At 44.5% G+C, this 27,722-nt stretch overlaps 1 protein-coding gene across 5 annotated transcripts in view; it reads left to right on the forward strand.

Moving 5' to 3' along the window:
- NCK1 (NCK adaptor protein 1) overlaps positions 1-27,722 on the forward strand; it is a 742,357-nt gene that overhangs the window by 680,169 nt on the left and 34,466 nt on the right. For all 5 annotated transcript variants that reach the window (XM_086943909.1, XM_086943911.1, XM_086943910.1 and 2 more), the window contains one exon: positions 15,981-16,690. In XM_086943909.1, the coding sequence (XP_086800035.1) occupies positions 15,981-16,690 (710 nt within the window). The remainder of the gene's footprint in view (positions 1-15,980; positions 16,691-27,722) is intronic.

Below are 27,722 nucleotides of genomic sequence, written 5' to 3' on the forward strand. Positions count from 1 at the left end.
GAGCTGCCTGGGTATTTATCACTAACAATAGGCGCTTGAAACTCCTTTATCCCCCAGAAGCCCCACTGTCAATTTGTCCTTCATTGGGATGAAATCATCAAGTGCCGCTAGTTCCACTTTGTGTGCCTTCTAAAGCATGCCTCGTTCATAGATATCAATAAAATTCAGAGTTGTGGAGGGCAAATTTCTCCTTAAATTTGTTGTAAGATTTCATGTGGCTGCTATCGCATATGTCTTCAAGCCTGATATTCCCAATCGGGTCCCATGGTCATAAGCCCTCTATTCAAACTGAATGGGTGAGCCATCATCCCGACCATAGAGGGTTCTCATCAGTATCTTCCCTACCTAGGTGTCCTCTTCAAGTTCTTATGTTAACAGTACAGGGTGGCCCTTATCACTGAAGAAAATTAGTTTGGGGATTGCTGAGCCATAGAGATGAATCAACACACCTGACCCCTCAAATATTGTCGATCTCCAACCGGTGAGCAGGGTCGTTAGTGTACCCAAAAAGCCAATTGTTTATGGAGAGGTGTTGTGCATCCTAATTATAAAGTTGAATATCTGCCACTCGCAGGCCACCATCAAGCACCAGGTTGGATATTTGCCCATAGTAAATTTCAAATGCAGGTGTGCATTCCCTCAAAAAACCTTGATGGGTTCTCATCAGGAAAGTTTTGGAGTGTGAAAAGTTGCCTGTGAAACAAGAACATCTTAAATAAAGCTGCCCACGCCATGAGAGCTAGGAACCCTGCTCTGTATGTTTTTCTGTACTGTGTATACTAGAGTAGCAGTATTATGTTACCAGCATATCTGGGGATCCACTGAGCTGTGTACATCTAGGCATTTTAAGTGTTCTACCGAAGTGTATGGCCTGGACAAGTGGTTGCCATGTTTTTACCCTGAACTGGTGCAAGAGAGGCTGAACCATCCCAAGAGAGGCTGAACCATCCCAACAGACTTCTAAGATTTGCATGAAACTCGGTCCAGTCCGCAGAGAGTCCCGCAGTAAGCCTACAATACGACAGTCTTCATTTCATTTCCCCCCCCACCAAACGTATTTTGTTTAATCCACTCCACTAACTGAGTCATAACGAGAGTTAACATAAAACGAGATAGGGGGCACCACTGTCACGTGTCTCACTCAGTGGTAAAAAAAATGTGGACAGGATGCTGTTGACCCACACCTGTGCCCATGGGCAGTTGTAGAAAAACATTATGAATTGGAGGAAACTGGTGCAGAAATTACGTTTGTGCAGGACATGGTAAAGAAAGGGCCAACAGAATTCAAGGTCTTCTTGAAGGGCACAGAACTAGTGTGGTAGGTTATAGAGGCTCACCCACCGGAGCGAGGGGCAGCAGAAGTCGCCAGAAACAGTGACTTGTGCTGGTCATCTGCATGAAGGCACTGTAGACTAGAGGTGGCCGGTAAGTTTTGGAGGGAGGGGCCGGGCGGGACACACGCACACATACACATAGCACTCGCAGCCAGGCATTCACAGCACTCTTTACCAAACATTCATACATACACGCATGCATTCAACAAAAAGAAAACAAAGCACACCTACCTGCAGCCAGCTCCGCCTCGGAGGTTCTGCTGCCTTCCCTCAAGGTCAGCCAATGAGGGAAGGCAGCACTCCCAACATCATCACAGAGTGTGATGGGTCAGTGAGACTGCTGACCCCACCCCACTCTGTGATGAAGTGTCACTTATTGACACTCGACCCTGGGGGCTTCATGACTTGAAACTGAAGCGCCCAGGTGAGAGGCAATCAGTGACGCTACCCCTCGTCACTGAGGGGGGGGGCATTTTGGATCTTTGCTAAGCTCAGGAAGTCACGCCCACAGGAGCTGTGATTTCCTCAGCCCAGCAAAGTTCAGCTCAGGCAGCCAGGAGCCTGCGCATTCTTCGCATGTGTGTCTCCTGGCTGCTTGAACTGAAAGTGAACAGTGTCTGTCAGGCTGACCTTTGTGCAGCCTGACAGACACTGTTCGTGAGGGGCAAAAGGGTCGTAGCCCCAATGGACCGACCGCACCTGCTGTGGACCATAATATTTATGGCAATGACTGGCCTCTTGAAAAATATTTTGACCAGGATTTTGGTTTCCACGTTGATAAGTGAACTTGGTACATTATAATGAGAACCGATCTGGAAGCTTTCCCAGTTTTATCAAAACTGATAGTTGCCTTGCAGAAATCATATATAATGCACCTGTGAGGGAGGCTTCATAGACTCCCAGTGAATGTAGAGTCAGGCGAGTTGCGAATATTCTGTGAAACTCAAGAGTGAGGTTATTGGGACCCGTCGATGGCATATCGCTGAGGGCCTTTTCCACCTCTTCAAGTGTGAAGGTGGGATCAGGGCCCCTCTCCTATGAACATCGGATTGTTTGGCTAATTAGGTCTCAATTTACAAGGTTTTCAATTTCTGATGCCGATGGTGCCAGTCTGTGCAGAGCTGCCTCAAGTTACGCAAGTTGTCGCTTTTTCAAAGGGGTCTGAGACAAATTGATCATCCAGTACAGTAGTTTGCCAGCCTTATCCCATACTGGTGACACTGCAAAGCCATTCATGCCAGTCTGGCAACATCAACAGTGATCTGTTTTAGGTGAGTTTTGACTGCCTCCAACCGACGAGCATTGCAAGAACTTACAGATTTCTGTTGTAGTGCAATGATATTTCCACTGCTGTTCTCTTCAATCGATGAGGGCCATTGCCTTACCCCAGATCACCGTGTTTAAGATCTTCAACACTGTCTGCTTATGACATCAGTTCCAAGTACGCTATCCCTCATAGCAATGAGGAAAAGATGTCATTATGAAGCCACCAAGAATTCTGGCAGGAATGTCCCAGGTGGGTTCTCTGATCCGAGACAGGCGCAGCTCACAGGAGTAGGTGCACCCGCCGCTCTAAAGTGGTCTAGAGCCAGAATGACGAAACAGTCTAACAGAGTAAATTAGCAATGTGATGCTGAGTAGTACGTATACATCTTTCCCCCCCAAGTACCAAGTATGCCAGGCATCGCACAGCCGCCTTGAAACTGCTCATATAGAGTGAAAATTGGTTCTTCCCTCCACAGTCAAGTTCTCCTCTATGCAGTGCTTTCCATGGTGGCATTTAAGTCTCCCCTTTTGATGGTCATGCCCAGCAGGGTGTCCACCAGGAGATCTGTGAATGCTCGCAGTTTGCCATCAGTAAGTGTTGGTGGAGCATTAATACTAAGGAGCGTCCAATATAGACCCTCAAGGGTACTTGTCGCTTGTAAATAACGCCTCAACTTATCAGTGTGCCTCCATGAAACCATGAAGAGGAAGGACTTGCAAGAATATTCTTAGCCTTCTAGACCATTTTGTGAAGCCTACCTGAAACCTCTGTGTGAACCATAGCATCCCAGGAAGCTGCAGTGTGTGCCTAGAAGGCACTCCCTGGCTGTGCCAAACAGCACATCCAGGGAGTGCTGTTTAGTGAATTTTAGGGTGGCCCCTCTCTTTACTATGGAGACCATTCACATACAACCCGGTATTTAGTCAGGACTCTAGCCTGGGTCTTATTGAGAGGTGAGATAGCGAGCTGTTATTGCTCGGTCTACAAAGCTAAAACTTTGAACTATACAAACTTCATAAAACCAATCCCCATAAATACCCCCACCCCACACTTAGATCTCTGAAGTCTAAGTATCTGTTCCTCATTGAAAAAAAAACTCCCTCCGGTAATTATAACAATAACATAACTTACACTGTGACCGCTTGTTCTTCCCAGCTCTCTGTAGGACCCACCACCCTCACAAACAACCCATATTAAGTGGCTGTAAAAGAAAACAAAGGGAGCAAGACACGATGCCCCTCAGTACCACCTGATAAAGGAATCCCAAAGGGTCTGGTTGTACCTCACCAAAAAGACAGAAAAGCGAGCAGAGCAACAAAGAAGTCCTAAATGTTGCTGCTACAGTACATCAGGTTGTAGCATTGACTATCCCTTATTCAATTCTAGTTGGCCTGTGGCCCAGGCTGCCCTTACTCTTGTCTGTTGAGGTGCGATCCCCTTCACTGCTGCGGTCTGTCTTATCTGCGTGCATGCACATGTTGACATCATCCATGTCTTTTTTGCACCCTTTCAGGCTGGTCAGCTGCCAGTACCCATTTGACCTGGGCATCCCAACAACTGGGAATTTTTCACAGTGAATGTTCTTTCTTACTTCAGCCTAATCCCAGGCACTCTCTAGCAAGTGAAAAAATAATAATTTACCTACTCTAAACACTCCCTGTTCGGCTGTGTTCATTAATATATAGCTGCGAGTAATCAAGAAGCAGTTTTCTATGTGGAGGGCCATGCACAGGATGGTGTAGTGGTCCATAGAATTGAGAACCTTAGTGATGAGGGACACCCAGTGGTGATATCTACACTGCACACTATGTTCTCTATTGATGAAAAAACATGACTTCACTGCAACCCAGGAATGGATACAGGCCACCAGGAATCAATCTGTGCATACCCTCTGCTCTCTCCAGGATACCACAAATCGAAGGTTATTTCTGCAGAACCTGAACATTCTCTTCTTTCTGTCACTGCGTTTGGTGAGCTAACCTAGGCAAGAGACCTCTTCCTTTAGAGACTGGGTGGAACATGTCTTGATCAGTAGATAGCCTTCCCTCCACTTCAGTTATGGAATTCCAACATTCCTCAGGGCTTCTTGGTGGAGGCGGACATCAATTTCCACCTTACTTATCTTACCTTCTACCTTTTACCTTTCTCAATTGTGCAGTCTAGAGTTGTGGTACTGGGCCAGATATGACCTTTGTAAATGTGTTAATCTTGCCTCGTTTGTCTGCAACAGGTTCCTGGTCCTTACCCATGACGTCACTGTGTGTGAGCCCATTGACTGGTATGGGAAATCGTGGCACCCTCACATCATCCTTTCCCCTTTGGGATAATGGATGGGGCTCCCACACCCCAGACTCTCTACGGTGTAGTCAAAGGGTCTCGGACCAGGGAGATGACAGCCCCTCAACAGTGTTGGGTAAATGTGTATCCTGGATTTCAAGCCAGATCTGTAGGTCCCAAGTCAAAAGTGCTCCAGATTTCTTCTCCCGGTCTGCTGTGGTCGATGGAGGCAAGTGGCTACCAGCACAGCAGGTCCAGCCCTACAGTGCCTATTCCACTTCCCCACTCCCCTCCATGCACCCTCTGCTTAACTGCTGGCAGGTGAGGGGAACAGAAGGAAGAATGAAGAAAATGAAGATGGAGTCCATGGAGGAGAAGCCCTTTCAACCCAGCAATCTGCAAGTCCTATATGCTGCTCAGTCTCTGTGCACCCCACACAGGTGGCCCCCGCTGATGCGGTCCGCCTCATGTCCTTGACAGCCGCATGGTGCCTGTGTCACCTCTCTGCTTCCGGTGCCCCACGGGAGGCAGTGTGCTCCCTCTCCAGTAACTGTTCAACGGCTGTCTAGGTCCCTGACAGTCCCTGCGGGCGTGTAGTTGAATGAAGGCTCAAATCTGTTCTTACCTATAGCTGGTCTTAAGTCTATTTGCTTGCCTCAGGGCCCATGGTGAACCTTGGGTGCTTCTTCGCCTCTTGACAGCTTCTTTTGGGCCTGACCTCACCACTTTGGAGGCTTTCGATAGCTGTACTTGGTCATCTTCTGCCACCCCACGCCTGGAGTCGCATGACTCTGGACTTTGCAGGCAGGCAGAGCAAGCAGCTGTAGTCAACACTGACCAAGCCAGGTGAATCTCAAGGTCCCCAAACAACCCCACAGCTTTCGATGTTGGGTGGACAGTCCGTTGGAAGCAGGGATTTTGAGGATGTCATTGAGTGGGGCAAATCTCCCTTAGATTGCGGCCTCCAACTTGAGTACTCAACCCATGTCACCTTGGCTTCCATAAGTTGCTGGAGGAGCTTCCAGTTGTGTGTTAAGGGCCTCGGATTGACAAGAAAGAAGGGGAGGCACTTCCTCACTGTGTATTGCAAGGCCATTACACAAGATTTCCGGGCACTATCTTTCCAGCAACATGATGTCTTTATCCTTTCATCATTTCAAATACTTGTGAGGAAGACGTTGTTAAAAGAAAAGGATAAAATGCAATGATTGCAACAGCTCCTCTCATCGTCGGTATTAAGACCTGTAATGTTCTGAGGCGCTCCCAGACTTTGCCTCAAAGTCATGAGTACAACCCATGGCCGTGCCTTCTGGTGACGAGAGCCTGCATTTTCATCATGGCCCGCGAAAAAGCCTTATATATTAGTCCTCAAAGCCTTTATTTAAATTTCGAAAAGGGCGAGCCGTTGGATTCTTAAACTGTTTATCGTTTGATGTTGGCTTGAGGGCTTTCCCGCCCTGGAAGTGATGAGAGGAAGGGCGGGGCTCGTGCTGTCCTGCCAATAGTTCTCATCTCACTTTAAACATTTCAATAGTGTCCCTGGCGGGTGGGCGGCCACGTCTCCAAGAATTAACAGCCGATTTCGTGCAGTACAGGCAGTGGGGTTGGCATTATTGCGTTTCTATTCTAGTTTCCCTGTTTGAAGGAGCGTTAACTTGGCCTGCCAAACGCCTCGTCGGCTGTTTATGAACCTACGAGTCCAGGCGCTCTGCTCGGCCTCGTGTCCGGCCCGCGTTCATGCACCGTCCTGCAGTGTAGACGGTGACTTCACCCCGGACTCCGTCCCGCACAAACGAGACATTCTGTCACTCGGTGTCAGCCCTTCATAACACGGCTGCTTCCTCAGCCTTAAAGCAGAGGATCTTTAAGGTGCATGGACATGAGAGAGCGTAAACTTCCGTGGCTTGGCCCTTCTTAATAATTTTGCGTAGTTTAGAACAAAGTACATTTGTAACCTCCGTTAGTAAAACCATTAGAGCAGGTGCTCGTTAATGTAATTTTTGATTTGAGTAAAAACATCCTGCCTTTGGTCTTTGTGCAGAAAATTATTCGAGGCATGGGAGCCCATAACAAACCTTTTCTCTATGGTAGACCCTGACATCTTGCGCAAACGTGAGTTGGGCAGACAAAATTTCACAGCTCTGCTTTGCAGCGAGGTGCGCAAACCTCCCAGGAAGAGTGGGAGGGGTTGGGGAAGGTTCCTTGCCTTTTAGCGTTAAGCATCTGAGCGGTTGGTACTCTAAATAAAATATCTGACATTTAGTCTGCTGATTCTAGGTTTGAATTCAATATGATCAGCTCACACTCGATGGCACCCATAGTAAACGTCCCACACTGTCTTTCAAACTAGGTTTGCAAGTCCCCATTGCTGTGCTACCATCACTTTGTTTGTCTTAATCCGTGACATCTTGGGTGAGACGGGAGTGGACACAGGCGATTCAAGAGTTTTTTTGTTAACCACTGAGGAAATTATAAATAACTTTTCGAACCATAGTGCATTTTCCCTTACCTTGAGATGTGGCAACAGGTTAAGCTTGAAAGAACCACCTTATGGTAAACAATGGGAGAGTTGCACAAACGTTGGAGGATTGTAGCCGAAACGGATTTTAGTTCTCTTAGAAACTTTAACAAACATTGCAATCCCCAAAAATCTCAACTTTTTAACTTTTTGGATTTGGCCATGGCATTTACAAATGCTACATGTTTTTGGCTTTGTTGGGCACCATTGGGCAAAATAAATAGTAAAATAAAAGTTAAAAACAAGCACAGTTTGTGCTTGCGCATATATACACATCTTAATTCTATGGCAGCCCTGGATGATGATGAATGTGTGCACATGCGTCATCAAACATACACATGACACGCCCCCCATTTTAATTTTTTAACGGAACAAAATGGTTGACTCCACTTGGAGTGGTAAATAATAAAAAAAAAAATTTAAACGTGAGTGAAAGCATGTTGTAAAAAGAGAGCGGCCATGCAGCAGATGGCAGCTGCCGGAAGCTCCAAAAAAATATGTATGTGGAGGACTGTAACTGGAGAAGTGGGTGATGCAGTGGGGGAACCAATGCGGCAGAAGCTGGCACAGGGTAGTTGGGCAGAAGCCCATTGTAAGTGGTATGGTCCACAAGAGTCTTTCAGAATTAGCTAAAACTCTTCTGCAGGTGAGACCTAATAATGTAATAATTTAAAGAGACCAGCTTGATTTTCTGGGGATTCGTGCTTCCAGCTGCTGTGCTCTAGCTGGTACGTTTTGGTAGTCCGTTGGAGTTGCAGGTTCAATGCCCTACCTCAGGGAGGTGGGTGAGGGGAAGCACGGTAGCAGTCTTGGCTAAAAGGCAAACCCTGTTTGTGCCAAAAAATGCTAAGACCAATAAGTCACTCCATTTCTGGCTCATATTAGAATTGTACATTGCTTGAGTCCAAGACCTCTCGTCACTCGGGTCTACACACCAGTTCTCCATTAGAAGAATACACCATTACACATTGCAGAACCAGCATGTAATCCTTTGTTTATTAGATGTCATCGGTGTGTTAAAAACCTCTGCAAATCCTCCTTTGTGTAAGGACACAACTTTGCTCAAATTCGTACCTGAAGTATTGTGATAATAGATTAAAGCATTGTGTAACGGCACTTAATCCAGTTTCTAATGTCCTGCCAGTTCACTTCTACTCCTAATTTTAATGTAAACTCGTGGAACCAGCAAGTCACAGGTCATTGGTGTTCTTTGCCAAATGATTTTACAGAATTTGCAGTTCATTAATAATTCTCAATAATTTTGCTCGGGTAGTAAGTAGAATGTTTCTTACGTCAGTAGAACATAGAAGCATACATACAAATTTGATGTTTTCGAGATCCAAAATCGTAACCAACAAATAGGTTGTTTACGCTGCTGCTGCTAATATAGAACCTTGCTGATTATAAAAAATATATTTAGAAGTACTTGCTCGTTTTTTTAAAATTTTAAAATTGATTGTGCTAATTGATTGTGTAGAACCCTTAATTGTCCCCCTCGCTCCCCCTTTGCTCGCATTGCCCCCAAAGCAACAAAGACCCCACAGGACTCACTACTCGGGTGAATCTAGTGCTGCCTCACTCCCGACCGCCATTTTGGGTGTAGGCTTGAAACCCTATAGGGGCTAGCGCTATAGTGTTTGCGAGTGCCCTTGGACAAACACTATTTAGGGAACCAGTTTAGCCTCACGCGGACAACAAATAGGTTGGTTACGCTGCTGCTGCTGCTGCTAATATAGAACCTTGCTGATTATAAAAAATATATTTAGAAGTACTTGCTCGTTTTTTAAAAAATTTAAAATTGATTGTGCTAATTGATTGTGTAGAACCCTTAATTGTCCACCTCGCTCCCCCTTTGCTCGCATTGCCCCCAAAGCAACAAAGACCCCACGGGACTCACTACTCGGGTGAATCTAGTGCTGCCTCACTCCCGACCGCCATTTTGGGTGTAGGCTTGAAACCCTATAGGGGCTAGCGCTCTAGTGTTTGCGAGTGCCCCTAGCCACACCCTACTTAAAGATTAGTATGCAGGCGCGTAGCGCACGCGCGCAGCGTCGCGCCGGAGGAGCGCCAGAGGAAAGCCCATCTGTGCCCGTCCGTGCTCCGGACGGGCCTAGGGCCAAGACCGCTGCCTCTTGTAGGTATTCTAGGGACGAGCTATTGGCCATAGGTAAGAGTGCAGAGGGAATACCCCAAAATTCCCTACTACAGTCTGCTGTAATGCTGGATTTTGGGTTGATCAATAGTAGATCCCTAGTAAAACACCACCTGGAAGTGTCTGAGTTGCTAAATGACATGGACCTGGATGCCCTATTCATAACGGAGACGTGGACTACTGTGGACACCTCTGTTGAGTTGGGCTCGTCATGCCCTGAAGGATACAAACTATTTCATAAACCTAGGCCACTGGGAAGAGGAGGAGGGCTTGGAGTGATCTGTGAAGATAAGTGGGATTTTTCCCCTCTACAGATCGACGGGGTGGCGGGGGTAGAGCTACTGGGGTTCTCCCTACAAGAACCAAAAGGTAGGATCCTGACTGGATTGATATGCTACAGACCACCTGGTGCGGAAACACAATACCAGGCGTTGTTTGACACCATTGCTGCCCTTGCCTTGTCCGACTCCAGAATGTTGATCCTGGGAGACTTTAATCTTTGGGACAATGGATCCCTGGGGAGTCACCTGAGGGATCTGAAGGACAACTGTGGAAACTGGGGCCTGGATCAGCTGGTACAGAAACCAACCCATTCAGGGGGACATATCCTAGATATGGTCTTCGCTAACCAAACTGAGACTAGGATGATTGATATCCTACCTCAGCACTGGACTGACCACTCCCTAATCCACTTCCAGATCTCCATACCCACGGAGGGGAATAGAAATGAGCGCCCGGTGACTTATAGGAAGGGACGGAATTGGTCTAAATTACCAAAGGATAAAACAAAGCCTATTTTTATGAGCAATGTTTCCTATGATCCAGAGGAATCGGTAGATCTGAATTATCAAAAATATTGTAATCACATCACAAGACCCTGGATAGACTTGCCCCTCTGAAAATTATAAAGAATAAGAGGAAACCATCTGCTCCCTGGTTTAATGAGGAGCTGAAATCCCTACGCAATGCACGCCGATAGGCAGAAAAGAAATGGCGTAGATGCTATTCAGAGTTGGATAAAAAATTGTTGAAAGTGGAACAGGCAAAATATAAAGGAGCCATCGCCAAAGCCAAGGCACACTTCTATGCCACTACTATTCTTCAGTCCCCTAACAGTACCAAAACCCTTTTTAATATCATACGGGATCTCTCACATCCCACCTGTACGAGTAATAAGGTGGTCGCTACTCAAGAACTATGCGATGAGATCGCAATCTACTATGAGGAAAAGATTGCTAAAATTGTGGGGGGGGGCTGAAAGAGGAAAGGGACAGCTGCAAAGATGCAGTGGCACAGGCAGAAGAAGAGGAACCTCTACCAATATTGTCATCACTGGAAAATTTCACCCCTCTTACAGAGGAGCTCTTTTTCAGTCTGGCCCAGAATGTGTCATCTGGGTCACCTCTAGACCCCTTCCGCACAGGATCTGGAAGGAATATGGGCCAGAGCTGTTCCCCCTGGATGCATCAGATTTGTCGCCAATCTCTTGAGGAAGGCACAGTGCCGGATGCATGTAAGCAGGCAGTGGTTACTCCCCTGCTTAAAAAGCCTTCGCTGGACCCTACTATTCCGGCGCATTTTAGGCCCATATCACTCCTGCCCTACCCGATAAAAATTGTGGGAAAGGTGGTCAGTAGGTCCCTGTCAGGATATCTGGAAGACAACTGTCTGTTGGATAAGGACCAATTTGGCTTCCGCCCAGGCCACGGAACAGAAACGGCATTGGCAACCATGTTGGACACCCTTCGAATGTGAGCCGACAACAGCAACTCCTCAGTCTTGGTGCTGTTGGACATGTCGGCCGCATTCGACACGGTCAGCCATGCAGTGCTGCTAAGTAGGCTTTAAAAACTGGGCGTGAAGGGCAAGGCCCTGAGGTGGATACAATCCTATCTGACAGGTAGACAACAGGTGGTGACCCTAGCACTCTTTTCATCTCCCAAGTCCCTGGTCAGTCATGGAGTACCTCAGGGCTCCTCGATCAGCCCTATTCTCTTTAATCTTTATCTGCAGCCCCTGATTCCCATGATTAAATCCTTCGGCATAGATTTGATAAACTATGCCGATGATACACAACTGGTGTTCTCCTTAGAAGGAAGACAGGCGGTGAGCATGGAGACATTTCAGAACTGCATGAGCAGGGTCTCCAGGTGGCTGACCATAAACTCCCTTCAATTTAATGAGGGGAAGACAGAGGTTGTCTATTGCTCGTCAGCCAAACTGAATCAACAACCTTCCCATGAGATCAGGCTTGCGTCGGGAGCTGAACCCTGTATCCCAGTTAAAACTGTGCGCAATTTAGGGGTACTGTTTGATGCGGATCTCCAAATGACCTCTCAGACCAATAAAACCATCAGTGTCTGCTTTGGATTGTTGAAAGCACTCAGACAGATTTTGCCCCTTCTGCCTGATGAGTCCAGGCCACTAGTAGTTAGGAGTGTGATCCTGGCCAGACTGGACTACTGTAACTCTCTATATCTAGGGGCCCCCCTATACATCCTACAGGGACTCCAGAGGGTCCAGTCTATAGCGGCCAAGCTGGCACTTAAAAGACCTCGCAGTTCCTCCACTACGTTGGCGCTAAGAGATCTACATTGGCTGCTAATCGGGAGTAGAGTTGTTTTTAAATCCCTATGTATTGTGTACAGAGCCCTGCACAACACGGGACCTATCCCTCTACAGGAAAGGCTCTCCTGGTATAGGCCCTCCAGATCCCTGCGCTCCTCTAGCCAGAGTCTGGCAGCTACTACCAGGATCAGGAGGTCGAGGATGGGAGGCAGAGCCTTTTGCATCTCTGCCTCTAGGCTGTGGAACGAGCTTCCCCAGAACATCAGACAAATTGGCACCCTACTGGGTTTCAGAAAGAGCCTGAAAACATAGCTATTCGCCAAAGTCTAATCCCCGTGACTTTATTTAATAGATCCGGCGGCTGTTCTATATGTCTTGACAGCTAGTGTATTGTAGTACCATCTGACTACTTCCTGTTGGGCGCCAGGATACCCGTAGGGTGACAGTTGAGCGTTACAAATAATTAATACAATACAATACAATACAATACCTCATCGAATTGCCTGTTAATGTTACTTGAAGGCGGGGCAATCTGCATTGCTATGTGTTCTAAAACCCAACTTCAGCTACACATACTTTTGAATAACTGGAAATGTTAAGGATTGCCCTTTGAGTTAGGTGAAGAAATGTAGAGAGATTCATGGAAACTTTCATTAGTTGCATGTAACCTATATTCCAAAGGACCTGCAAAAGACAGTTTTTACGGCCCTAGTGATATCTAAATTGGAATATTGCAATGTGCTATATTCTAGTCTGCAGCTAATGCTTCTCAACACACTGCAATTACTGCAAAATGTGGCAGCCTGGCTACAATATGAATCTCCAAGCATCAGTCCGCATCTTTGGCACTCAAAGAGCTGCATTGGTTACCCATAAAACAGCGGATCGCCTTTAAGGTATTGTGCATTGCCTTCAAAGCTCTTCATAATTCAGGCTCTGAATTTTTAAGAGTTGTTCTTGGTACATCCCCTATGCTACTGCGTTCACCTGGACCAAGAATATAGCTGTTCCCAATTTAAAAGAAATCCTCCTGGTGAAGTAGAAGTTTTGCCATCTGCACGGCCAAGTTGTGGAATACGCTTCCTCTTAGTCTAAAGAAAATGCCAAACCTCTTTCAATTCAGGAGAGCTCTAAAAACCTGGTTATTTAGTAAATAGCCAGACACGTTGAACAGCCCTCTGCTCACTATCTTGATTTTTTACATTGATCCAGCAATAACCAGCGCCAAGGCGCCATTCGAGCTTTTTATAAATATAATTTTAATTTCATGCCTGTTATGCAAGTATGAGAAAATGTCACCTTTAGGCAAGTTGTTTGTGACCAAAAGCGTCCTTAACATTTAATTTTCAGTGTATTTGTTTTAATAAATTGCTGGGATGGTGCTCTTTTGGGTAGGCATACATAGCAGCGTCTGTTTTGGCCTGCTTCGTTTTATTGCTTCAGTGCCCGTTGGTGTCAGTCTTGCGCTTGCAATTGCTTGAAGTGTCTAACAAGTTAATGATTCCAACAATACCACATCAGCCCCTCCACTAGACACACACTGCACGTCGGTCTCCTCTTTAGTGTATTGACAGTCATTCACGTTTCAAAATCAGAGCTATCTGGGAGCTGCTGCACCGTCTTAACCTTCCAAGATTCCGGTGGGAGCCTCTTCAAGTTTTAGGTGGCACACATACCTTATTGTCATAGTGGGTGTGGTTGTATTATGTTAAGAAACCAATCACAGCACGGTAACATTTTAGACCTACTCTCAGCATGCCAAACATGTACCATTCTCAAGCAGCCGGTGTTGCAAATGCGTAGAAGCTTGTTTCAACATTTATAGTGCACGTTTCTGCATCTCGGATTTGGGAGGACATGTTAGTTTAGGAGATCAGATAGAGAGATAGACTTAGCCTGACGAACATAATTAGCATTTGAAAACAACTGAATTGTGTGTTTTAATAAGCACCACTTCAAAACTGTAACCAATACTGGTAGTCAATAACTGTAAAGGACAGTCTTTAATGTCAATGTGGTAATAAGGCTTCCATTCAGACTACAACTTGCCATACTCTGTTCTTCCACTGTATACCCCCTTTCCTTCCACCAGGCAAGGTGGTCACACAACTTCTCGGGTAATCATTCCCTTGATATAGGTTTTTCCGTTAATGTCATTTTCTCCTACCGTTCAGGATCATATCAGTATACACTTTCAGCATCCTCCTCCTATCTTACCATGGCCTCCCTCTCCGCTTTTTTAGTGTCAGTACCCATCTGTTTTGTATTTCCCTCCTTTGTGCCCTCTTTTCCATGGGGTCTCCCATCGATCCAGGAATAACCTTCCCCCTCCGTCTAACTGTCATGCCCTCATCTCTTGTATTTTTTCGGTACGACCTGTTGTCTGCACCACCTTCCCACTTAGGTTGTCATCCCCTTGCTTTATGCATTGGCGCCCCACCCATTATGATCCGCTTCCATACCTTTAATTGTTCCTCTTTACTCCTTTTAGGCCTGCTCCCATCTTTCTACATTGATCGCTTTTCTCCTTTCTCCAAGGGATCGTCTGTTCTGTCTTTTAATTTAGGTGGTTTTCACCTTCCCTCTTACTTCAGTTTAGGTGAATTCTCTTTTCACTTTCTGCATCTTCTCATGCCTTCCTCTGTTGTTTCCTCCCCTTCCATTCAGATGTATTATATCGATAATTAGATGCATTTGTTGACTCTGATTTATTTATTTACCTCGTTCATTTTAGGTATTCTTGCCTCCTATATTGGCTCCTCAGTCACTTTGCTTTCAGATGCTTTATCCTGCTTACGTTTTAGAGTTGCCTTTCTTACTTTTCTTCAGATGTCATTTCTCTCTCTAACGCTTAAATCCCACCTTCTTTAGGCGTCTTCTTTCACTCTGTTCGCTCACTTCACTCCCATAAGTTTAGGCTTTTGGATTCCTCCCTTGAGGAGTCTTTACTCCCTTCACTTGGGCATCTTCCTCCTCATCTTTAAGTGATATTAACTTTCTTCAAGAATTATTTTCCACCTTACTTAAGACATTTTTGTCTACCCCCACATGTTTCATCTCACTTGCACGCTCTAAAGCCCTGTCCTCCCCAACACCTTCTCTACGGGTCTGTCATTACCCAGTTCATCGACACCCACCTTTCCACCAACCTGCATTCTTTTATTGGGAATGTGTGACCCGTCTTCTTTAAGCGGGTGACTTAATTATTTGAAAACATGGATACCCAGCATTTTATTATGAGTAATTTCCAAATTTATGATGGATGAACGCAAACATCAATTTACTTGTGGCTCATGAAATGTGCTCATACTCTGTTGTCACTTCTTAATGGCGGTGGGGTTGCATTTGAAGATATGGTGGTAGGTTTGCAATAAAGTCCTTCAAAGAATAAAGAGTTTTCTGTTAGAACAGGGGCAAGGGCAAGATATGAATGATAGGTTTTGGATCTCTGCCTACTCGTTCACACAAGATCCATCACTAAACATGGCATATTCACTAGATATGAAGCATCATCTGCAACCTGTCTCCTTTATGCCATCTTATGCATTCTATATGCTTTTCTGCATTTCTGTTGCTAAGTATCCCAGTGCTTCAGAAGTCTATGTGCTAATAGGTATGACAGTTGTTGAAGTAAAATTGGCCTAAACATAATCTTCAAAAACCTAGACACTCCAGGGAGCTGCATTTGGGTTTGGCTTGTCATGTGGTAAAACTGAAGTGACCAACACGGTGTGTTCCAAGCCCCATTTATTTCCGTCATGAAACCGTAGGTGAAATGGGGATATGTGTTTGAGGTAATATACTATTGTAATAAAGGATATCTTCATAGATGCACTGCTAATCTGACCCTCTATTTTTCAACAGGTATTGGAAAGGTGAAACGAAAACCCAGCATGCCCGACTCTGCGTGCCCCACTGATGATGGCTTCTCAGACACCGAGCGCCTCTACGACCTCAGCATGCCTGCCTTTGTGAAGTTTACCTATGTAGCAGAGCGTGAAGATGAACTCTCCTTGGTCAAGGGGACAAAGGTCATAGTCATGGAGAAGTGCAGCGATGGGTGGTGGCGTGGCAGCTACAATGGGCAGGTGGGCTGGTTCCCCTCAAACTATGTGACGGAAGAGAGCGATAGCCCCTCAGGAGACCAGCTTGGAACCCTGTCTGAGAAGCTTGCAGCTGTAGTGAATGACATGAATGGGCGGTCACTGCATGTTGTGCAGGCTCTTTATCCTTTCAGTTCCTCTAATGAGGAGGAGCTGAACTTTGAGAAGGGGGAAGTCATGGATGTGATCGAGAAGCCAGAAAATGACCCTGAATGGTGGAAGTGTCGGAAAAGCAACAAGCAGGTGGGCCTTGTTCCCAAGAACTACGTTACTATCATGCAGAACATTCAGCCCATTGGTGGCCTAGAGGAGCCTACCCCTCCACAATGCGACTACATTGGTCCCTCTGGCATGGGCAAGTTTGCTGGCAACCCTTGGTATTATGGGAAGGTGACGCGGCACCAAGCAGAAATGGCCTTGAACGAGCGGGGGAATGAGGGAGACTTTCTCATTCGTGACAGTGAGTCTTCGGTAAGTTGTACTTTGAATCCAGTTCCTGGACTGTAAGAATTACATTTGGTGTAGACATAAGAACGGAAATGGATTGTGCCAGTTCATGCTTTTGAAATCCTTATACAAACATCCAAAGTGCAGCCATGAAAAGGTTGATTTGCTGTCACCTATGCCATATTAGTGTCATATGATGTCACCGGTTCGGCATAGGCTATAGTCTGGTATGGCTTATCTTTATAATGTACACAAAATAAGTATTTAAAATGTCTTCCAAGCAATCGGGCAACTGGTGTTATTTTAACCCCTTCGCCGCTGCGTACATTTTCGCCCTGTGTGGGCGATTTAAATAGTGGGCGGGATTCGGAAGGACACCTGCCGTCCTCCGCACACACCCACCGTGACGCATGACGGCCGTGGGCTTAAAGCCCAAAAGTTCACCCCTCTTGTTGGAATGAAGTGTTCGAAGGTTATTCCTGTTTTTAAAAAGTGAAAAACAAAACTATTTAATGAAATGTATGGGGATTGTGGTACACCTATGCCAACCCACTTCTTTTAAATTTCCCATTAGGTTGCTCTATTTATTAGAAGATACACCAGCATTCCCCAGGCGACTTTCATAGTAATAAAAACGTCCTTTTTATGGCCTATTCTGTAACAGTTTTTCTTTTTTAAAGAGCTGTAAATATCAGGTGTTACTATTAACCCAAATTAATTGAACCCAAATTTTCCAACTCAGAGACTGATGGGCAGAAATGACCCGTCGCGTTTTCAAGGCTGTAACATCCTAATTACACACATATATAGGACATCAGTGCATAACTCACTGAGCTATTTTACTAGCTTATTAGTTGCAGATACCTGTCTCTGCAACTCTGAGCTTTTGAGGTAGTGTATGCCGTGTAAATTGCTGAAGAGCAAGCCACAGAATTAAAAAAAAACTGTGGGGACACTGATATTGCTGCCTGTGGGCCTTTGACTTGAAGTCCCCCAAGCCCTGCTGGTTACCAAAAGAAGAGGCAGACCAAAACCGCAGTATAGCTCGTATTCACTTCCCTCAGCGCAATACAAAGAGAGACCCTCTGACTGGAGGACATGGACTTAAGTGTTCACAAACTCTTCCTTTTACCAAAGGAAGAGGTGGTATCCCAAGCGCCATACAGCATACATCCACCTACACATTGTGGGACACAGTGACACTGCTGCTTGTAGGGGCTGTAGACTTCAAAGCCCACAAGCCCTACTAATTACCAAACCGGGAGGTGGAGCCCGAAGTGCTATGTAGCACACATTCACCTCCAGCATTTTGGGATGCGCACGAGTCGCAGCTGGGCACTATCTGGGAAAAGACTGGTCTGCGAGCGAGCCTGTCTACATCTGTTCATGGCCAAGGACACTGGGTTGGGACAAGTCTCTTCCACTCATGAAGCAAACATAAGGTGTACTTGCAACGCAAGAGGAAGACCTAAAAAAATAGCTTGAAGGTTCAACTGTTTTCTGTAGCGTGCAGTGGGGATCGTAAAGAAAGCGATTGAATTAGAGCAACAATTATCAATCAATGCCCCAAAACAGTCATCATCGTGAGTGGAGCTTGCTAACGTGCAGATCCACCGTAACCCCAGTGAGATTGGTGGCGAGGGTAGAGAGCCATCCCTGATTATGGAATGCAGCACTATCATTACGTTGCCTCTGACCGTCTTTGGTCCGGTTGCAAAAGGGGACTCGCGAGAGATCAAGTTGTGTCGAAAAGAGCATATGTGCATTTGTACTCAACACCCGTTGTAACTACATTTGTTGACTATAATGCTATTTGTGACAAACTTAAGTGTCTCTTAGAATCTAGCTTTCAGCCAGTATTACAGATTCCAAATTGAACGCTCCAAGCATCAGCTCAACGGGTGCATTAGACTTTCAGCCCCAACATCCATTCAGTTGCCCCACGCATACTCTTCCCCACTCATGCTGTAGCCCCTAATGCCCTTTGTCTAAAGCTGAGGCGGCAGGTGGGATAGGTCGGTGTGCCCAACTCCCCTTGAATAGGAGAGGGGACTTGGAAATAAATGAGTCTTCAGCTCACCCTCATAAATATGAGGTGCTTCCTGTAATGAATTTGGCCATGCAGCGTGTCCATATGTTGTAATCCTGACAATTGTTCTTCAAATCAGTCAGCTGGGGCCTTGCGGGTGGCTAACATCAAGAAGTCTTCAGGTCTAAAATGTACACTTTTTGAGACGCATAGTGTGAGTGCTGGAGTGCTGTACAGCTAGTTATTGCATTCTTATGCACCGATGTGACATCACGGTACGTTTCTTATTTAAGATCTTGACACAGCATGTAAGGACCTTAAGCACAGAGCGGCAGAACGCTTAACAAGTGAATAAAAATATCTCATAAGAACAGGAGTTAAGTCTCTAGAAAGGTTGTATCTTTGTAGTGCAGCCAGAGAAAGACCAGATCCAATAGCAGAGCAAGGAGATGAGATGTGTATGTATACAAATGTGTTGTGCGCGGCTGCGTTTACTCAAGGAAGCTGCTGAATGTATTGTTTGACTGGGATTAAACTCTTTCCAGGCACAATCAACATACTGTGGATGCACAAACATTTCAGTAGTAGTGTCTGTCGGGTGTGTGACGCATAACCTGAAGCCCGTCTCTTTAAGACTGTACGAGCGAAGAGCGGAGACAGCAAGGGCATAGTTTTGATAATTAGTGTTTACCGAGTCCCAAACCGTGCCATACCCACACTTACCTACGGCTTTGCTTTTTTCATTTTCAACTAAATGTTCCTTTCATTATTCTTGTAGAAGTTACTTTATCTGGTCCCATAAATCCCAAAGTTTACAATTCATTTAGCGTATCCTTTGTAGAAAACCCTCACTTCCTGTATAAGTCTATTGCAATCTGTCACAATTAAATCATCATAGGTACCTGGAGAAAAAATATATATATCCGCGCTGCAAATAAAGATACAAATTTCAGCCTAGCAGCTAGATATATCTATATATAAACTGCGTTTTGCCTTATTCTATTTTAATGAGATGTGTTCATTTGATGGCTGCAAAGTTGAAAGGGCCCGTATTTTTTTTTTGCATCTGGGAGCCTTGTATTGTAGGTATTGTGGGGAGGAACGGTAGTCCTCAAAGTGACCACAACCCTCTTTTGGCCACCCTAGCAGTATCCTAGGTCTTTAATAGTAATTATTTAAGTGGGGCTACCTACCTTTACCCTTTCAACAAAAAGTTAATGCGTAAGGCTTGTACGAAAGTCTGTTAACCCTTTGGGGCTGAAGAGCAAGTTTCTTGGAAAACATGGTAGACATTTTTCAATGCTTACCCCTTGACGATAGCGCGAAGGAAGTTATGAATGCTTTCAGCAAATGATGCAATCACACAAATAATCTATTACTGAAACCACCCAGTACTTGAGCCCCGCCCCCTTCCCAGGGGATGGTTTGATGCTGTCTGTAGACAAGCTAACACACTACTTTGTAAAGATCTGATTTGTTAACCTAGTGATAGAATAAAAAGCGCTCTGTGTAGATTAACATATAAGGTTGTATTGGCAAATAGGAAGAAAGAAATCCTTAAAGGGGCCTGGGAGAACCGTGTTATGACCTTATAACAAAAAGTGTAACTGTAACAATCCAAGCGGCTCCCGGCCTTTCTCCCTTTTGGCGAAAGAGACCCTTTGAAACACCATTTCCCAAGGAACGGAATATGCATGTGCCGACACGCAATAAGTAATAGCCTGTCTACAAGGAATGGATTTAGTGCTCAGCGGAAATATCTTAAAATTCATGTCACTGGCAGAAAGAAAACTGGCTAAGCAACATTTAAAGTGACAGGACGCAACATTTATGGCTAATGCACCGAGGCACTTTGTTTTTCTCTGTCCATTTATCTGGTAATCTGTAACAGCAGTTTCCGCTCCGTGCACTGACATTATAGCTAATGTATGCTTTGCACTTTGTTTAATTTGCACCCACTTACCTTAAAATCTGCAAATGCAATTTATTCAGTGGGCATTTAAAAATCACGGGTACAATTATCGCAGTCTGATGCCCGCACTCCGCCCGTTGTTCCCTCATACTGTAGCTTGACAACCCACTTTCATGTAACAAAAGTAAGAAACCGCTTATGACAATTGCAGCTGACTGAGCTACGGGCTCTGGCACCGATGAGTTAAAAAAATATGGAAAGATGGACTTTTATTGCGGCTTTTTACGAGATGATAGTTTTTAAACTCATTTTAAGTGTAAGTTTTGCTTAGCTGAAAAATTGTTATTTATTCATTGGTTCCATTTTGGACTGTGCAGTAAACATAGTCAGTATAATTGTTTTGGATAAAATTTGAACCTGATCATAAGATTTCAAAATCCTTAAGAAAGTTTAGTATGGCTTTAGAGGGCCTGGGGACATTTGAACAGTCTGCAGACTTGCAATTGGCTTCAAAACCTGGCAAGAGGCACTGTGCTTTCTTGGATGTAAGAAACGCATTCAACAGTGTCAATAGATCCAAACTATGGGGTGTGCTCCAGAGTATGAGCATGGATAGGGGATCTTCTCTGTGCCGTGCACTGTGACTTATCTTGGGGAGCAAGGCGAGTGTAGCAACTCCTTCAAGCTCCCCTGAGGTGTATGGCAGTGTTGCGTTTTAGCACCCATTCCATTTCTCCTATAGATCAGTAATCCTAATGATGTATTGATTGAGAAGGGACAGAATATGCCAGTTGTTGAGAACAAAGACTGGGCTCTTGTAGGCAGACATCGCTGTTTTCTTATCTCGTACCCCAGCGGCTGGAAGAAACTCCTTGATGCATTCGTATTTTTTATGGAGCTTTTGAATCTTGAGACAAACCTGAGCAAAACCTCATCATGGCTTGTGGACCAAAAGTTCTCAAGTCGCAGAGAATCACAGTGAAGGGTAAACCGATTGGCAAAGCTATGCAATTTTGTTACTTCGGGGTAACTTTTAATTCATTCAGCAATTGGCTACCTTTCGTCACTCAACAGAAGACGCGCTTCCCACAAGCAGTAGGAACCCTGTTCTTTTTACATCTAAGATTGGCAATAAGCCTATTCACCCGCTATTAGATATTTATAATAGGTGATGTCTCCCTATTCCCACATATGGAGCTGGTATTTGGGGCTATCCGGATGTGAGAAGCATACAGATAGAGGAAAACCACTTCTGTAGTTGTCTTTTGGGATGTTCTCAGAGTAGCCCAATCTATTTTGCACTTGAGGAGCTGGGGGTTAATTATATGGAGGTTCCTCCGTGGCTTTGTAGTAAAGAGTGTGCATCCTTTAACAGAGACCGAATTGAAGTTAGTTCTTCCTGTGATTTTGCCCCCAAAATTCCCAGACTCCATTATATTATGACTACAACAGCAGAACTGGGTAGACCTTCTTTGTGTCTGTTCCCTTGCTCTATATCTTCTTAAGATAAACGATGGATGAAGCAGTCAAGCATGACTGCCAGGCGTTTGGAGAGGGAAGCTGTGAAACTCCAAAAGCCTCCTTTTAGGGCCTATGCAGTGGTCCAGACGGACCTTGTCTTAATATTGTAATACATGCATGGGAATAGGCTCCTCTTACTAAAGGAGGAATGGGCTCTACTCACTGTTATTTATTCTTTCCACTGGGGCTGTATGAAACCGCTTCCTTTCACTGAGATATCTCCACAAACCTTGTTGCATTTCACTTTTTTGGGGAAAATACTATCAGCCCTTCCCAGGTTGAAATTTGTTACCTTTTTTAAGAACAATTGGGCTTTGACAGATGTAGACTGGCTTTATTATATTTGTAAATACTTTATTCGCACGAGGTGTGTCACAATTCGCCTATAAAAAGTAGCCACTCCATACTACGAATGTCTGCTGTTCTATTTTTATGAGAAGATTTTTTTTGTGTGCATGTTTGCTTTAGAAATACTGTATCTGTTTGATCGCTGTGTCTGATTTTTGTTCCTGTGTATTTATGCTTTTATGCACTTTCAGAATTATTTATTCATGATCGCATAAATGTTCATTGATTTGTACTGTTGGATAAGACCGAATATTTAATATTTTGGACGAAGTCAAAGGACCTATCCATGCCATTTAACAGAGAAAACAAAGGGCATTTTAACAACAATGACGTACTTTGGTTGGTCCAAGGAAGAAAATAACGTGTGTGAATTTAAAACAAGAGGCTGTTGAGCATGAATGTTCTTTATTGGATACTCAAAGAAATTGGGTATTAAAGGGGTAGAGAGAAGCTCTAGGTGCAGAGGAAGAAGATTTCATTTAAGAGTTCATGAACCAGGGCCGTAGGAACTGCACATTTAGATAGACCTTGTCTAGAATGACATTTTAATACACGGGTTGAGAGATCAGGAAGAGTTCAGTAGGGGTGAGAAGATGGTTGAGCGGTCTTAATCAGCTAAGTAATTTTAAGACTGGTAGTGGCTATAAAATGGATAATTAAGGTCTGCAACAGATCTTAGTAGCTTGTTCATTGTTGGCCAGATAGGAAAGAAGACCGGTGAGCTTATGCTTGCTTTACCTTTTTCCACTACTGAGAAAATACCTTGTGTGAGCAAGACTGTTCGCGGTCAAAATGCGTTACTAGATCAAATAAACTTAAGCACTACTGCGTAATACCCGTCTGTTGTACTTCATAAATGTCCGACTAACTCCGCCGGTATAGCGCACCACCTTTCGATGAGCCCTGGATGACAGAAGGCGTGATTTGGACATATACACATATATATATATATATATATATATATATATATATATATACACCACGTGACTCCTCCTCGAATCTCTTGGCGTCTCAGACCCAGCACAGCCTCGCACGCCAGCAAACAAAGGGAGACGGACCACAATGAATCAGCATCAGCAAGTTTTTATTCGATGCACAGAGAGCAGCTACGCGTTTCTGGCAAGTTATGCCCTTGATCACGCTGCATATATATATATATTAAATGACTTAAATGGTTGCCAATAATATACACGTGAGTGTTGTAATCATGTCGTCAGGGCTAACCAAAGAAAAGACAGCTAAAGAAAGAATAGAAAATGGCAGAGCCCCAAGTAGTAGGGGGCTGATTGAACAGCATAACAGAGAAGTGTAAGTATATTAGCCGGGTCTGGTGACTTTGTGGACTAATGCAGTGTTCGACCTCATGGTCACAGGTTCAAATCCCGGCGGGTCCACTCATCCTTTCATCCTTCTGAGTTTGATAGAATGAGTCCCATTGAGTTGGGTAACACTAAACATCTGTTATTCAGCGCCAGTATACCCTTGGGTGAACGTGCACTTTAGAAATACGTGGTATCTTATTAGACAATGACAAGAGAGGAAAATAGCCTTGGCTCAAAGAAAGAACTGAAATGGCAACTCCAGTGAAAACATAGAGGCGGCAAAGGGGAAATGGCGATCCAAGAGGTTATATTTAATAGATGCAAGTCCAGGGATGCCTGGCTGGTTAGTCAGAAATAAAAAAAAAAGAAAGCTGTAAATCCTTTCCCTCTTGGACAGCCGCTGGCATTGATGTTTGCTGAAGACAACAATGGGAATTTCAGATACGACTATTCTGAACATGTCAGTAGGTCTCTGGTTTTTATACTGAACATAGTTTTGTGCATTGAGCTTTATTTTTCAATCCCTTGAGGAATAGTGACGAATACTGTGAGATGTCAATCAAGTGGTATTATAGTGATGTGCTTCGTAGGTAAGAATGGTGCTGGGGGCTTGTTCGGGAATGCCGTCGATTGTTAGGGAAGTGTGAGAAAGGCAGTGTTGTGTGTTAGTGCACTGCGGATTTGGGGTAGAGAGGTGCTGGGAGAGGATGTACCATGCTGTTGGTTGACATTAAGTGGAGTGTGTTAATGTAGTGGGCAGGATTAGTAGGGAGTAGCATGGGGTTCCGGAGTCTGTGAGGTGAATCGTGAGTTATGGCTTATAAAAGGTGTGTGGGATGATGGTGCTCTACTTGGTAGTGAGGCATGAGGACCTTAATTTGGAGTGACAGTCTAGTGCTGTGCTTTGAAGATGGTAATGCGGTGGTGAAGTTAGTAGTGACAGTGGTAGTGCCGTGCTGGGAGTTTACATTGATTCTTGGTTGCAGGTCAGACGCTGTGAGATACTAGTACAGTGATAAGGGCGTTAAAAAATGTATGCACTTTTAATATAGCATAGCATTTTCCACTTACTTGACCTGTTGGTGCTATTGAGAGAGCTTTTTTGAGCTCTTTATGCTGGTTGTCAGTTAAACCTCAGAGTGGTGGTGCTGATGTATGGTTGTTAGTTCAGTGCCTGTGTTTATTGGCCAGTGGACCTCCATGTTCGGCTAATCACAAACACTGCCACGCCGACATTAGTCTGCAACCCGAACATTAACATGGTCAGGGGTCTCTTTTGTGTCTAAATGCAGTTCAACACCCACAAGCTCGCCAGTCGGTAAGTCACGAAGCTCTGGACTAGTGAAAGGCGTCGTATGGTATACTCGGTAGCAGTGTGTCTCAAGTTCTTGTCGATGTTGATTTCTGCGGTTCAAGAAAAGCTCTTTCAAGACACACCTAGAAAACATAAAGGGCTAAGTGTAGGGACTTGGGATCAAGTGAGGGTGGTAGAAAGTGTTTAAACCACATAATATGTGTCTCTTCTTGTGACGACCTGTCCGTATGGAAATGGTGTATTCCTGCCATGCGAAGCAAGCGTGCCATGAGCTCTATTTTCCTTGCTTGTTTTGGGGCTTATGCCATGCTTGCTTCACCGCTGCTACATCTTGCCATGTGTAGCATATTGTGGTGAGAAATGTAGGCCATTGAAAACAAACATACTAGGCAGTGGAAGAGAAGCCTCTGTGAAGAGAGGCAAGAGAACAAGCACAAACACAAAGAGATCCTTGTATAATGCTAATCTCTCAAAGCCTGGTGAAAGACCCTAGTTAGCTAAAGACCGGGAGCTGTGCAAACCTTGTAGGCCTTTTTTATATTTAGCGAAGTTAATCAGTAGCAAATGTTTGGGGAGAAAAGAAAACAGTTCGAAAGTCTTTAATTAATTCAGTGGGCCTGCCAGGCTGCATTCCAGTCCCCTGAATGTTTAAACTAGGCGACATTTCAGAATGTGCCCTGTACAAAATGCCACTCAAGTGACTCCAAAACCGGTTTCCTTTACATTTTCCTCTTAATTATTTGCTGTAACACTCATATATTGCCAGTAAGTACCGCCCACGTCCCCGAAAAAACATTTAAAGGCGTGGGCCGAGAGAGTGAAGGAACAGCACTGTTAAATATGTATTAATAAGGTAGGCAGTTGCGCTCTATGTAAACCTATCGACATTGCCTAACCTTGTGATTTCCAGGTCAAATTTGCACTGTTTTCCACTTAAAATAATGTTTCCTCCTGTCTGTTGCTGTTCAGTGAGAAACGAATCTGCATATTTGAGGTTTTCTCTGATTTTTTTTTTTAAGGAGGTAATTTGAGAGAGTGGCAAACTTTGAATGTCCGTCGACCCATTTACTCATTTTAACACGCTTTTTTCAAGGCTGATACTTTGTGTGGCAGTTATGTCTTTAGGTGTGAGTCGTTGAGAAAACAGAGGGGGCCCGGCCCGTATTCTCTGATGTGATCTAGAATGCAACACAACCAAACCTATTCTAACAAGATTCTACCCTTTTTTAGGTCGAGCCTAGGCAGCGCATATGCTGTCTGGAAGACCTGGGGTAATCTCTCTACAGAGTGTAATCCCACCTAATCCCACTGCTGCCTGCCATTTGTTCACTCCCATGTTGCTCTTTTTTTCCTGGCTCCTTATGGGCCGGTGCTCCGATACATCATTTCCGTTTTTTACCAAGAAGAACCGGCCAACTACAGTTTATTTGCGCTGTAGGTAATTGTGTTCCTTTCCGCACTACTTAATTCATATCCTGCTTGTGATTCACCAAGGCTCCCTCTAGATTAGATTTGTCCTATTAACTCTGATGATTTAAACAAATCTTTCTTGAATACCACGTTGCACACTCAAAAGATGAAGTTATGTCCACCTCAAAATGTTCGCGTGCGCATAATCGCCATGTTGCAAACCTGCATCCTCGAGTCGTTACACAAATGTTCCTTAAATTTCACGTTCGGCATTCGCACACAAAAGCGGTCCGAGAGGACGATGTTGTTCGGTCTTAGATTGTTTGGGGTGCACTTAATTGCCATGTTGGAAATTTCTTAGTATACAAAGTGCACCGGGTGTCAAAAGTGAAGCACGTATTGTTGTGCTCCAATTTTAATGAAAAGGACTGCTTTATTTCTATAAAAGAGGCCTACAAGGGATTTAATTTTACAATAGTCTAAAGTTATTCAAAGATAAATCAGGGAGTTAGTCCTAATGAAACAAAAGTCCAAAGTGTCATTACACAGCTGTAAACGCAAAAAAAATCTTGACATAACAAACACGGGGAGACCTAGTAATTTGAGAAAATATATCTTGTTTTATATATTTTGTTGAAAAAAATGGAGTACATGTGAATAAAAAAATTCAGCACAAAGTCATGGAGAGAAGCAAAAGTCAAATTGTCCTAACAATACATGACTGTACATCTATTCCAAATCAATTATAAGCAACAGATCTCTGATTGAGAATGTATATTGCTTCAGAATGACAAATTTTCTTGGAAATAGGGCAAAATGTCGACGTTTCGGTCTGTCGGCAGTCGTCCCTCAGACCATCTTCAGGAAGAAAAAATTGTAGCTGACAGAATGACACTTTCTCATAGAAGTGGGCAGCTGCCTAGTACCAGATACAAGAACTATGGTTACTGCTGCAGAAGCGTTTGCTGTGTTATAGGGCAATTAATCTCCTATGTTTATTTCTCCAAACCGGATTGGTCTGAATACAGATAGAATGACTGTAGAGTGCTGTGTATATTTGCACTATCTCGGTTAAATGACGTTGTCTCTAAATGAACCAGCAAGGGCGTGTAAACACCGTTGTGTTTACTGTTGTCTAATGACACTTTGGCGTTTGTTCCATTAGGACTAACTCCCTGATTTATCTTCGAATAACTTGA

The sequence above is a fragment of the Lissotriton vulgaris genome, chromosome 11 (assembly GCF_964263255.1).
Source record: "Lissotriton vulgaris chromosome 11, aLisVul1.2, whole genome shotgun sequence".
NCBI lineage: Eukaryota > Metazoa > Chordata > Amphibia > Caudata > Salamandridae > Lissotriton > Lissotriton vulgaris.